This window comes from Neolamprologus brichardi, chromosome 3 (assembly GCF_056152115.1).
Source record: "Neolamprologus brichardi isolate AB-2024 chromosome 3, ASM5615211v1, whole genome shotgun sequence".
Classification (NCBI taxonomy): domain Eukaryota; kingdom Metazoa; phylum Chordata; class Actinopteri; order Cichliformes; family Cichlidae; genus Neolamprologus; species Neolamprologus brichardi.
Window position 1 is genome coordinate 40,802,348 of NC_142106.1, and position 11,524 is coordinate 40,813,871.

Genomic DNA, 11,524 nt, shown 5'->3' on the forward strand with positions numbered 1-11,524 from the left:
TGTCGCTCTCTCCTCTGGTGATGAGCGATTTTTCCCGTCACTTGGGTGGATCCTTCCCTGTTGTTAGGAAAAGGGAGGGAAGGACGGTTAACGCTACAGAAACGTCTGAACAAATGGCGTTTACACAGCTTCTTTCTTTCTTTCTTTCTTTCTTTTTTTTTTGGAGGATGGGGGGGGAAAGCGATGAATGATGTGAAAGTTATACACCGCAAGAATCTGTGACAGACCAGAAAAGCACTTGATGAATGTTCATAGAAGAAGCACAAGCAGACATAAGCCACTGCCTTTCGGATCTATTTGTTATCACGTTCCCTTCAGACACTGCGTCTTACCATGGAAAATTGAAAACTGCGCAGCCGTGACAGCAGAACATTGCTCACGAAAGTGTAGAGCAGCAATAATGAGCGACTCGTAAGTTGAGTTTGTGCACCTACTTTGACTTCATAGAACTACACGAATTGCCTAAACAAATTCCGTGTCTTGTGCTGAGCCTCCAGGATTATTCATGGGGAATTACGGTGGCTTGTCAAACAGTGTGTGAGGCCAAACGAAGCAGATGTAACACTGTAATATTCTATTTAAGATTACGTGAGGGTCTTGAGATTCCTTAAATCCTATTTGAGCGACCAGCTGCTTTCCGACTGCGTGTCACTTCACTGGATTTAATTGTCTTCTCAGACATGACAGAAGACACATTTTTTATTTCTAGCGGATGTCCGGTGGTTTATAATGATTCCAGAGATTATATGTGATTTTGACCCTTGGGGATGTCTGCAATTTGCAGAGTCCATTTTTCATCTGCGAGTTACATTTGCTGGCGAAAGGGAGGGGGGGAAAAGAAACGGTCCCCTGATCGCACTAATCCCAAGCAGATCAAATTGTGCTTAATTTCAACTGTAATTCATTTTTGGCATTCAGCTCCTTTCATTCATGAGAAATGGAAGAATTAGTACAAGCTACGGGGAAATCTTTGATTAATTTTCAACAAAAATTTAAAAATCTGCAAAAGAAAATATTTAAAAGTTCATTTTTTCCATTAGGGAAGTCATTTTGTGTCAGGGAAGTTGGGAGAAACTTTTTTTTACTTGAGTCCCATGACTGTAACCTGAAAGAAGCTCAACTTTTGAACTTTTGAGCAATAATCAAAAAGGCTCGCTAACGTTTTCTGAGTGCAGATTCATTCACGTGTTCGTGTGCCCTTCCCTACCAGCAGACATGTCCTCTCCTACGATGAAGAAGCCAGAGAAGCCGCTGTTCAGCCCGACCTCTCCGCAGGACTCCTCACCACGACTCAGCACTTTCCCTCAGCCTCATCACCCAGGCCTAACAAGCGTAGGACACAGTGGTGAGTTCCAAATGCTGACTCGCTTCTTTAACGTTTGACTTCATTTCCTGTCTAAACACAGTCAAAGGCTCATACTCTCTCCGCTCCTTTGTCTGCGTGTCTTGCAGTTATATCGGCGAGGAGCCCCCCTCCACACTCGCCGCTGCAGTTCTCGGCCTCGGCTATCTTGCCCCCGACGGCGTCGTCCTACTTCTCGCACCCCACCATCCGCTACCCGCCTCATCTCAACCCTGCTGATTCCCTCAAGAGCTACGTGCCGTCATATGACCCGTCCAGCCCGCAGAGCAGCCAGGTCAGACTTTTTTTGTCTTTTCGTCTTCCCCCGTGTTTTCAAAAGGCTGTAAGCCAGATCTTCAGCCAGAAGTCGTAGGGTTGTTTGGCACAACTTTCACGGCCTCTAGTCATTCTTTGTTATATTATTAGGCTCCGTTTCCATCCGACAGATTAAAGATGAGAACGAATGTATGAATTACAGCATTTGTTTGTCTGTATTTCAGCATTACTGCCTCATAGTGCTTTTTGCATCAGGAAAGATTATTTTTTCAAATTTTTTCCACACGAACCTGCTCTAAATATCTTTATCTTACAAACCTCAAACTGCACTTTTTATACACTTAGGATGACTAAATTTGATGGACTCCTGCCTCCCTCCCACTTTTTGAGGGGATAGAATATTAGAAAAACGACAAAACTACACTTAAAATTAATGAATTTAGTGTAAATCACATGATATCAGTGGAGAAAGTACTGGTTTATTTTTGTTACCACTTCATGTGACAGAAAAAGCATATATATATTCTGCTTGATATAGAGCTCACGCCAAAGGTTATAGCACATTCCCAGCCTTATATTTGTTTTTTTGTTTTTTTTTTAAATCAACCGCATGACTCTATTAAAAAAAAAAAAAAATACTGAACAAACTATTGCAATTGCAGTCACACATGACAAACAATACTGCACGGAGACGTGGCAGTAAATCAAATAGCTCTGGGCTTTTCTACATTCAGGGTACACACTGCGGCCAGTGTGTTGGAGGGAGCTAGCAGGCGTCTCTATAGATGAGAGAGCCGTGTGATATTTATGTGAGTTTTATATCCCCGCTGTTCTAACTGTAAACAAAGGCCTCGTAGACGGCTCCATCTCCAGAGCAGGGAGCGGGCTGGAAGTGTGGGGAGGTGGGGAGGAGAGAGGGTTACTCCAGAGAAAAACCACGGGGAATGATAAAGGTTGTAAATATTTGCCGTTGCCGGGGCCCGGCTCTTGTGCAGAATTAACTGGCCCTCTGCTGGGGTGCTGGAAAGTTGGGGGGGTGACTTGGCTAGCGAGGTGGGCTCCGGTAGGGAAGAGTGAGCGCAAGAAGACTGAGGTGAGGGGGGTAGCGAAGGTTGGGGGGGGGGGGGCACAGCAAATAACACAGCGCTTATAATCCCATGGACGAGTGCCAGAATGTTTTTATGCTTGCTTTAACGCAGATTATATTACACTCTAATTAAACATTCTATTCACATGGAAGGGAACCCTGCGGACACAATTCTTTTCCAAAAAGGCCTGTTTGAGTTTTGAACTTGGGGCGGCCCCGAAATGAACGCCCCAGACAGTCTCCAGCCGTCTGAAAGAGTAGCTCCCACTAGCTTCCTTTATTTCCTTCTCCATATATATAGTCCCACTGCTTTTCTTTCTATACTGGCACATTCACGCCATTGTAACAGGTCACTCCACAGCTCTCTCTCCGTCTTTTCATGCCCGGGTCCCCCTAAATTCCATTTATGAGCGCCATTAAAATCATTGTTTAGAATCATGTAGGAATTACATTGTCATTGACTGAAGATCTATTGTTGCTCATGCCCCCCAGAGTTTTGGTAATAACTGTGACAGGACAGCGGCTGAAAGTACTAAAATCCTTTCTTCAGGCGGAGCATTAAGTGTGAGAGTCAGTGGTCCAGCAATCTTTTGTTGTTAAGTGTAAGTTTCTCAGGGCAAACAGAGGCGGTTACGTCCCCCCCCCCTCCCCGAAAAGGAGGGAAATGACGCCGTGATAGGATGTTCAGCCTCTTTAGTGTTCAGTTTGTTGCATGCTTGTCTTGGTTTATTGAGATCTACCCCTCTGCACATTTACAAGGGAGCAAGCGCTTGTAAACTCAAGTCACTGGACACAGTCTGTCGTTTTATAAGGTGACACGTTTTTGGTGGCGGGCAAAGCAAATGCGGTTCTTACATGTGGATGTTTAGGGGGGGAAACAGATTTTCTTTGTTTTTTGTGTTAATTCAGATGCATTATTTCAGTATGATCCTGGTTTCTATTACTCCTACCACATTATGTTTGAAATAAAAGAGAAGTGAAAGATTTTAGGTGGTGTTTTTACAAGAACATGCAGCTCGTGTTTGCTGTGACCCTTATTTCAGGTCTTTCAAAAAATAAAGTGCATAATTGTGTTGTTGTTGTGTTTTTTTTTTATCATCTGTACCCCACCTGCAGCCTAACAGCAGTGGTCAGGTTGTTGGAAAGGTCCCAGGCCACTTCACCCCAGTTTTGGCTCCCTCCCCACACCACGGCGCTGTGCGACCTGTCTCGCTTTCCATGCCAGACACCAAGCCCATCACCACATCAACAGAAGGTGAGCTCCAGTACCTGCTGCCCGCTACTGACACACAGTACCTACAGCACAGCAAATACAGCACTTCCTCACCGTGTAGTAGCTCACGCTAGAAACACACTGGATTGTGTTTTTTAATGTAGTGTATAGTCTGTGCTCTAAATTTGCATCTTTTCAATTTGCATCGCACTTAAGGTGGAAAGTCATTGCTAAGGGCAGCACTGATCTAATTATTTCTATTAGAAAAAAATAACCCTTGAAGAGTAAGTGAACATGAGAGTGACACAAAGCTAGTTAGTAGTTTGTCTGTTTCAATCACTCAGTATCAGTATTCTGGTAACCATGCCAACTGGATGGATTTGCCTGGGAGTATGCTTGTCAGTGCAGCCAGGTGAGACCATAAACCACTAGTGGGGGACAAAAAGATTTTAGGCTGTGTCTGACATTAGAAGCAAACGATAAAAGGAATCAGAGTGGTCCCAGCATTGAATCTTGCGGAACCCCTGCAGGCAGTTTTCACTATATGTTTATAGTTTAGAGTATCAGTGGAATTTAACATGTTACTATGGTTACAGCAGTCAATTCCATGTAAATTCCCGACATCCAAATTTTAATCCACACTTATTTCTGTTTTTGTTTTGTTTTTTTTGTGATGCTATGCTACCCAGGCTACTCATCGCCTGGCACGCCAACAGCTAATCGTTTTGTGAGCCTAAATCCTAGAGATCCCACCTTCCTGCACCAGCAACAGGTGAGGTTTCACCCCCTTCAGCACTCAGCTCACCTGTTCATCTTATCCTTTCACCCCTTCCCACGTCTCCACCCATTTTATGAAATCCCTGCTCTCTACAAAATCCAGAAACACACTGCTACTGACTTCTAGGGAGCAGTAAATGATCCCTTTAGATTAGAGCACTTCAGACGTTCAGATTAAACGACAGATAAGTTGAGGTCAACCGTAGCCGTGGATGCTGGCATAAAAAATTAGCAATGCTTTCTTTTATTTGTTTATTTGTTTGTTTGTTCAAACCACAATTGAACCTTTGATATGCAGGCATAATATTTTCACTTTGGAATTGAGAAGCTTAAATTAACAGCTTAAATTATGCCCATTTTAAACTATCATTTTGAGCGAGTGTGCTTGAATTAAAATTCCACACTTGAGGAAAAAGAGACCTTAAGAAAGGTGAAGGGTCATTGCCATTAGAAGCTGGATGGTACACATGGATGCTTTTGAGAGTGAAACGTGTTCATTTTTGTTTCCTCTACACGTACTTTAGAAGCTCTCACACGCATACCACACGTAATCAGCACACTCATTTACCTCATTTACCGTACACGTGCTAAATATGTAGCGTTGGCGTCGGGTGGTTGCCTCAGGACTGGCTACAGGATGTCCTGGGATAGATGTGTGTGTCTCTCTGTGTGTGGGGGTGTGCGTATCTGCGAGGTTAGAACTGTTGCGGTGTTGTCGGACGAGAGAGGGAGAGTGCTCTCCCCTACCCAGTCTTATTGAAAGCGCTGTTCTGAGCCAAGGCTTTTCCAACCACAACTAATTGAATGCATCTGCACACAGCTACATAATGATCGCTGGGTTTCTCCTCAGCTCACTTTTTTATGTTTAGTTTGAAAAAAAAAAAAGACAAAGCTGGCCTCTGTTTCCTCACTTCTCTTTCTGTCTTTCCTTTTCTCTCTGCCTTTTTCACTTGAATTTCCTAAAATCAGGGCAAAAAACCCCAAAAAAAAACACAGGGGGGAATATTTGTCAGCAGTCGTGGGATGCTTTTATCCCACTCGGGAGGAGAGGGAGGAGGAGAGGGAGGATTCACTTGGCTGATGTCGCACAGTTTGTCTTCCACATTTCTAGTAGCCCTGCTACTTCTTTCAGTGGGGCACAAAGTGACTACACAAGACAGCGGCAGTCTGAGAGTAGCTGCATGAACTGCTGAATTTTGTCCAAACCGTGGCTCCCCGAGGCTACAAAGCCTTTCTGTTTCAGATTTTGAAATCAGCCAGATATATAAAGATCCCCTCAGTAAGGACTGCTGGCTCTTAAAATAAAGAAATATAGTCAAAGATTTAATTACTAGTTTTATTAGTTAATGACAGTTATGTTTTGGTGGCATAATTCTGTGATTTTTATTGCACTGACAAGTCAAAAGATGAATTATTTTGGGCCTTACATATTCCCGTAGATTTGGTTTGGGAAGCATTTTATCAAAAAGACAGTAGTTTAGAAATGTAGAAGAATGAGAGCCTTGTAAGCATAACAATGATACCTTTCTGAAAGGTTACATGCTATATCCCCAAGAATAAATGTTTGTGTCGGCTTAAGGAAGTCTAAACAGTCCTCGCATTGATTCATCATGCTTCTGCTTGTCGCAGTTGTTTTTGTTTTCTGTGGTATGATTTAGCGGCCTAGGATCTGGCCCCGTGGAGCGGAGAGAGACACCGAGCCAAGTCCCTCAGGACTAAACACTTTCACCGAATGCTCAGTCATTGTCCTCATCTGGCAATGATGCGTATTGTGTGGGGGGTCCATAAGACTTTACTGTCGATGTCAGTTGTTTGGTTGAAGCCGTTTCTGGCTAGGCTCGGTAGGAACGAGGACGAGAAGGAACGGGAAAGAGACAGTCAAGGTTTTTAAATGCGGTCAGCCTTGTGTCTGGACCGTGGAGGTTCAGTCTCTGTCTGTATGTGTGATTGATAGAGGCCGTGACTTCCGTTGAATCTGTTTCGCATTTCCTTGCCGCTGCCAGGGATATTAAATAAAATAAACCAAAAGCAGAGGGCTCTGATGGAACTACAGTTTTTGGAATACCCAAGTCATTATTTTAGCCCCGTAGCACACACATGAGTTTCCTGATCATCATCGAATTACGAATTATTGTTAAATTTATATCTCATTGCTATAAAAAAGCATGTCTCCTGTGATAACTTGCTAATGAATTTAAAAAAAATCTACTTCTCACCGGATGCCTATTTTAAAATATCGCACCACCGAAATAGAGATCCTCGGACACAGACACACTAATACTAGGCTTCAAAATGAAAACACAAAACAAACCACCACCACACGCTCTCACACCTGCTCTACGATTCCCAGGCAATGAATGTGTGAAAACCCTCCATTCATCTCTCGCCTTGGTTAACCCCTCGAGGGAATGCCAGCATCTAGCATTCCGCAGGGAAAGATCCGTGATCAGATGTCATTTGGTATTATCTAAGGAAGGATTCTAATCCACAATCTGCCCGCATCTGTTTGCTAACGTTCCCCGGCTCCTTCCCCTTTTTTCCCCGCTGCCCGTGCGACTCTGATGTGTCGGTGCCAGCGGACAGATGGCGAGCCCCTCGAGGAGCGGTGGCACCGAGCGTCTGGCCCAACCCGCGCATTCTCTCCAAGCTTTTGTCAGGCTGGAGAGTGCGGGAACAGCGTGGGGGTTTGGTCTCCCAGCATTTGATAAATACTGAGAAAACACACTGAATGAAACAAGTTTGCGTTGTTTCCTATTCAGTTTTATTAATCAGCCGCTCAAAGCAATTCATCAAGTGAAAGCGATACATTAAATTGAAACCAAATGACTGTTATTGCGTCACCGTTGCTTAAAATGAATTCCCTTTGCTGGTTGTTTCTTGCCATTACTTCACATTTGTTCCAGGAAAGATGAAGGAACACAACGCAAACATCCCTCAATTTAAGTATGGCTTAAGTAGGAAACCATCAGCCCCCCACCCCACCCCTCCCGATGTGTTCATCCAGGTGCTCGGAGAAAAAAGAACACATTTCTTGACCGTTGCAAATGGCTCTGAATATTCAGCGTCTGCGTATATCTGATTAAATCCCTCTTAAGAGCCTCTGCAAAACGTCTGCCACTGCACGAGGAGTGCTAACAGTGCAGTTTTATCCCGATGCATTACTAAATGAATGTGTTGACCACGGGGCAAGGTTAGGTTGGTATTGGCAGAGATAGCTCTCAGCTGGATTGCCGACACGTGCGCTCGCATAATGCATGCAAAGGAGACACAGTTTGTGCGTGGCTTTTTTTGTTGCAGTAATTTGTAATCTGTATGTCAGGTTGGCATGTCTTAAAACAGGGGAGAAGGGGTTAGTGTGCGCGTTGACGCGTGCGTGTATTTGTGTGTGTGTGTGTGGGCGAGTGCTGTAACTTCATTGTAATTGCGACCCTTAATCAATAAAAACAGTTAGCTAATGAAAAAAGTCTGCATGCTTGAGGGCATGCGTCCTGAATCTGAAAGTGCACTTAGAGTGAAGCAATCACTATGGACAGGGTGCATGCATCCAGTGGATTGCATGGCTTCATTGGTTTACCAGGTAAAATGAAATAAATAAATAAACAAGCAAAAACAGTAGAGACTGCTCACAGATGAACTTCCTGTATGATGCCACTCACATTTTCTAACTAACTAACTTCGTTTTGTTTTTTGTTTTGCTTCCAGGTTAGCTGTTTCCACTAACTGTAATGCATGCTTTTTATTTTCTGTCTGTTTCACCTGTAGCTGTTATTTTATCTCAATAAGTATTAAAAACACACTGACTCAGTTTTCATTCTTAGGATTCATTTTGGAGCCTTTTTTTTTTTTTTAAAGAAATCTATTTTTTATTTCCCGTGCTCCTGTCCTAGGCTCTTTTGCATGCATGTGTGTATACAGTGTTCAGTTGTAGTGTAATCTGAAGTGGAAGTTGTCTTGGCCCAGTGATCTGACTGCTAGGTTTCAATTGACAGCTGAGGAAGTGTGACTGGAGCGTGACTCAAAACGGCAGGCATTATGGCCCCAGTGCCACTGACGACACTTTGGGGATTACTTGGCAAAGGTAACCTTTTCATTCTTTCATGCCGTCTCTCTCTGTCTCTCTTTCAGCACACGCACAAACACACAACATATAAGCATTGAAATGAGTAACTCAGTATAATGTATGATTTCCTTGATTGTCTCCTCTTTACGTTCACATATAAACGCAATTACGGGGCCAGTAGCCGTGGCTGTTATTGCTGCAGATGTTAACCTTTTGCGAGATGAGGTCATGCCTTTGATAAAACACACGTTTCCTTGTGTCTCCCTCATGTTTTCTTTCCCCCGCCCCCTTTCTGTTGCTTCATCTCCTTTTCCATGCCTTAATAGTTTTATACATTTCCCAGTAACTTCTTCTTGTTTTGCACTTGAGAATTCGATTAGCAGCGGAGTCCCTTCATCCTGTTTTTTCCAGAACCGACTTTTGTAAATGCACACGAACACAAACCACGAGAGGAGAAGGTCATATTTTCTTTTCATATTTGTTGGAAAGCGATAAATATAAATACCAATATTATATTTAGCTGCATAACAACAACTCTTGCAGTGTGATTCAGCTTTTGAAATAAAGCCTTTCTTCCTCTTGGATTCATTCTTAATAACAACAACAAAATAATGCTTTGATGTAACTAATTTGACAAAGCATGTGGAAAATTTAAAAAAGGAAGTCATTTCAGGTCAGATTGTTAGCCATGTGCGGTTAAGTTGCTCGATGTATTTGAACAAGCTTAGCTTTGTTTAACTTTGTGCTCAAGTAATGCTTTACTCTCTGTAACTTAAAGTTACAGACCCCCCACCTTCCACACACACACACACACACACATACACACCCCTCCTCCCCCGCTTCCATACTGTATCTCTCCCTCTCTGGGGGAAAACCTGAACCATTTCACCATGCTAGAGCGAGCAAGCTGAGCTAAGCCTTTTCCTGTTACGTCTCCCCTTTCCCCTTTTCCCTGGATATGTACAGTGTGTGTGGGTGTGTGTGTGAGTGTGTGTGTGGGTGTACAGGTCATTTTGCGCTCGCTGAAGTTACAAATGTTTTTACAAACACAAACGCACACAGCAGAACCCCCTTCGAAAGGCCTCCTAATGGGCCAGTAGAGATAGCAGAGAAAAATGTCCCCCGCTGCAAGCCTGAGGTCTCTTTTTCCACTCGCACTCCAGCTCACTCCTCCTCCTTTCGCCATGTGACTCGTACAGTAATAAGAAAAGATAGAATAGATCCCGACTGGATTCAGTTTACATTATTTCGAGGATGGGGACGGTAATTCTATTACACTTTTTTTTTTCCCCTCTTTGATGGATTATTTACGCCCAATCGTTCAACATACAGATGAGATCAGTTTGATTTCTCCTTTATCTTGCTCGCCCCTTTAAATGGGGCGCTTCGCTAGGCCTCTTCAGTACTAGCCCTCAAATTAAAAAGCTGCCAGACTCGCATGTTGCTATTGTGCAGGAAATGGGTCAGCAATCCATTAAGATGCCATTAGATAATCTAATTTAGGGAGCTAATCCTTAAACGAAGCACGCTGTATGGCCAGGCTGTGCTCGCGGGGAGTAGAATTAGTGAGGTTTGGGAGCCGGACAGGGCAGGGGGAGGCCATCTTGAAGGTTACCTAAGGAAACGCGGCGATGGAGGTCAGGTCTTTTAGCCGTGCTCAGAGCTGCTCGTGAGGAGACAAAATCTAGAGCTGCACTGATGCAGGTTAAGATTGCAACAACAAATAGCTTCAAATAAAATGTTTGTCTTTGTGTTATGTCTTTTTAATTATTTAAAAGCTACAGGGGACAAAATACCTGACTTCCTGTGAATGGGGCCCTTAGTTCCTGCACAGTTTGAATTGCAAGTTCAGTCATACTAATGAGGCAACTGATCCCCTCCCCACACACACACACCCTAATGCATGCACAGACACTGATTCAGAGAGTTATTCTGTACTGTAAAACAAAAAACTTGCTTATAGGATGCAGGTGCGGACAGGCAGCCAGTTTAAAACTGATCTGTGGGAAAAAAAAGTGCATTTTTGTAGCTGTTTGACCCCCCACACACCTACTAAACAATGTAAGCCATTACCTGAGAGGCGTTTCATAAGAAAAGCGAAACATTGCGAGATAAAAGAAGGGAAGGAAGGAAGAAAGAAAAGGAGAGCGCTGCAGTCCTTGGCCGCTCTGTGCGCTCTTTGTTCAGAAAGGTAGGAAAAACTTAATCCCCCGTTTCCTGTCCGATGATTTTTGGCAGAGTGAAAGAGAGAAGGAGGGAGGGAAGAGGATAGAACGAGGACGGGCTGGACGGCAAAAAAAAAAACTGCTAGAGAGGATTAGCCTTGAAGTCTTTTTTTAACACTTTGCGCACTGAAACGCAACCTAAAACTTGAGTGATGTTTGCTTTTGTTTTGAATGCGTCTCCTCGGCTCTTGTGTTTTCTGTCTTTCACTCTTTATTAGCGAGTCGGGCCTCTCGGGCCGTGAGGTGAATTGAATTTGCACTTCCATTGTTTTAAGTAAAAGAGCGGTGACTAGTGATTTGTAAAAAATGCAGACTGGTTGATGAGTTGCTTTTATGAGCCCAGACAGTGTTGTTCTAATACTGAAGTTTCACAAAGAGTCGAGTCTCTGCACAGGAGCATCATCAGACTCGAGGCTTGTCTTGTGTTTTGTTTCATGTGAAGAAAACCCCCAGAAAACAAAACCTCCTTGTCCCCTTTTTCCATCTAAGCCTGCTTTCCTTTTCTTTCCTTTTTTCTGCATTTTCCCTTCACTCCTGCGTTCCT

At 43.6% G+C, this 11,524-nt stretch overlaps 1 protein-coding gene across 5 annotated transcripts in view; it reads left to right on the plus strand.

The window, feature by feature from the left end:
• Nucleotides 1-11,524, plus strand: part of LOC102789146 (nuclear factor 1 B-type-like) — a 64,623-nt gene that overhangs the window by 45,369 nt on the left and 7,730 nt on the right. For 2 of the 5 annotated variants that reach the window (XM_006802467.2, XM_035912826.2), the window contains exons 7-11: nucleotides 1,211-1,345; nucleotides 1,453-1,637; nucleotides 3,822-3,960; nucleotides 4,608-4,690; nucleotides 8,685-8,773. In XM_006802467.2, coding sequence (XP_006802530.1) covers nucleotides 1,211-1,345; nucleotides 1,453-1,637; nucleotides 3,822-3,960; nucleotides 4,608-4,690; nucleotides 8,685-8,773 — 631 coding nt within the window. The remainder of the gene's footprint in view (nucleotides 1-1,210; nucleotides 1,346-1,452; nucleotides 1,638-3,821; nucleotides 3,961-4,607; nucleotides 4,691-8,684; nucleotides 8,774-11,524) is intronic. The other 3 variants (XM_006802466.3, XM_006802468.3, XM_006802469.3) reach the window with 3 other exon arrangements.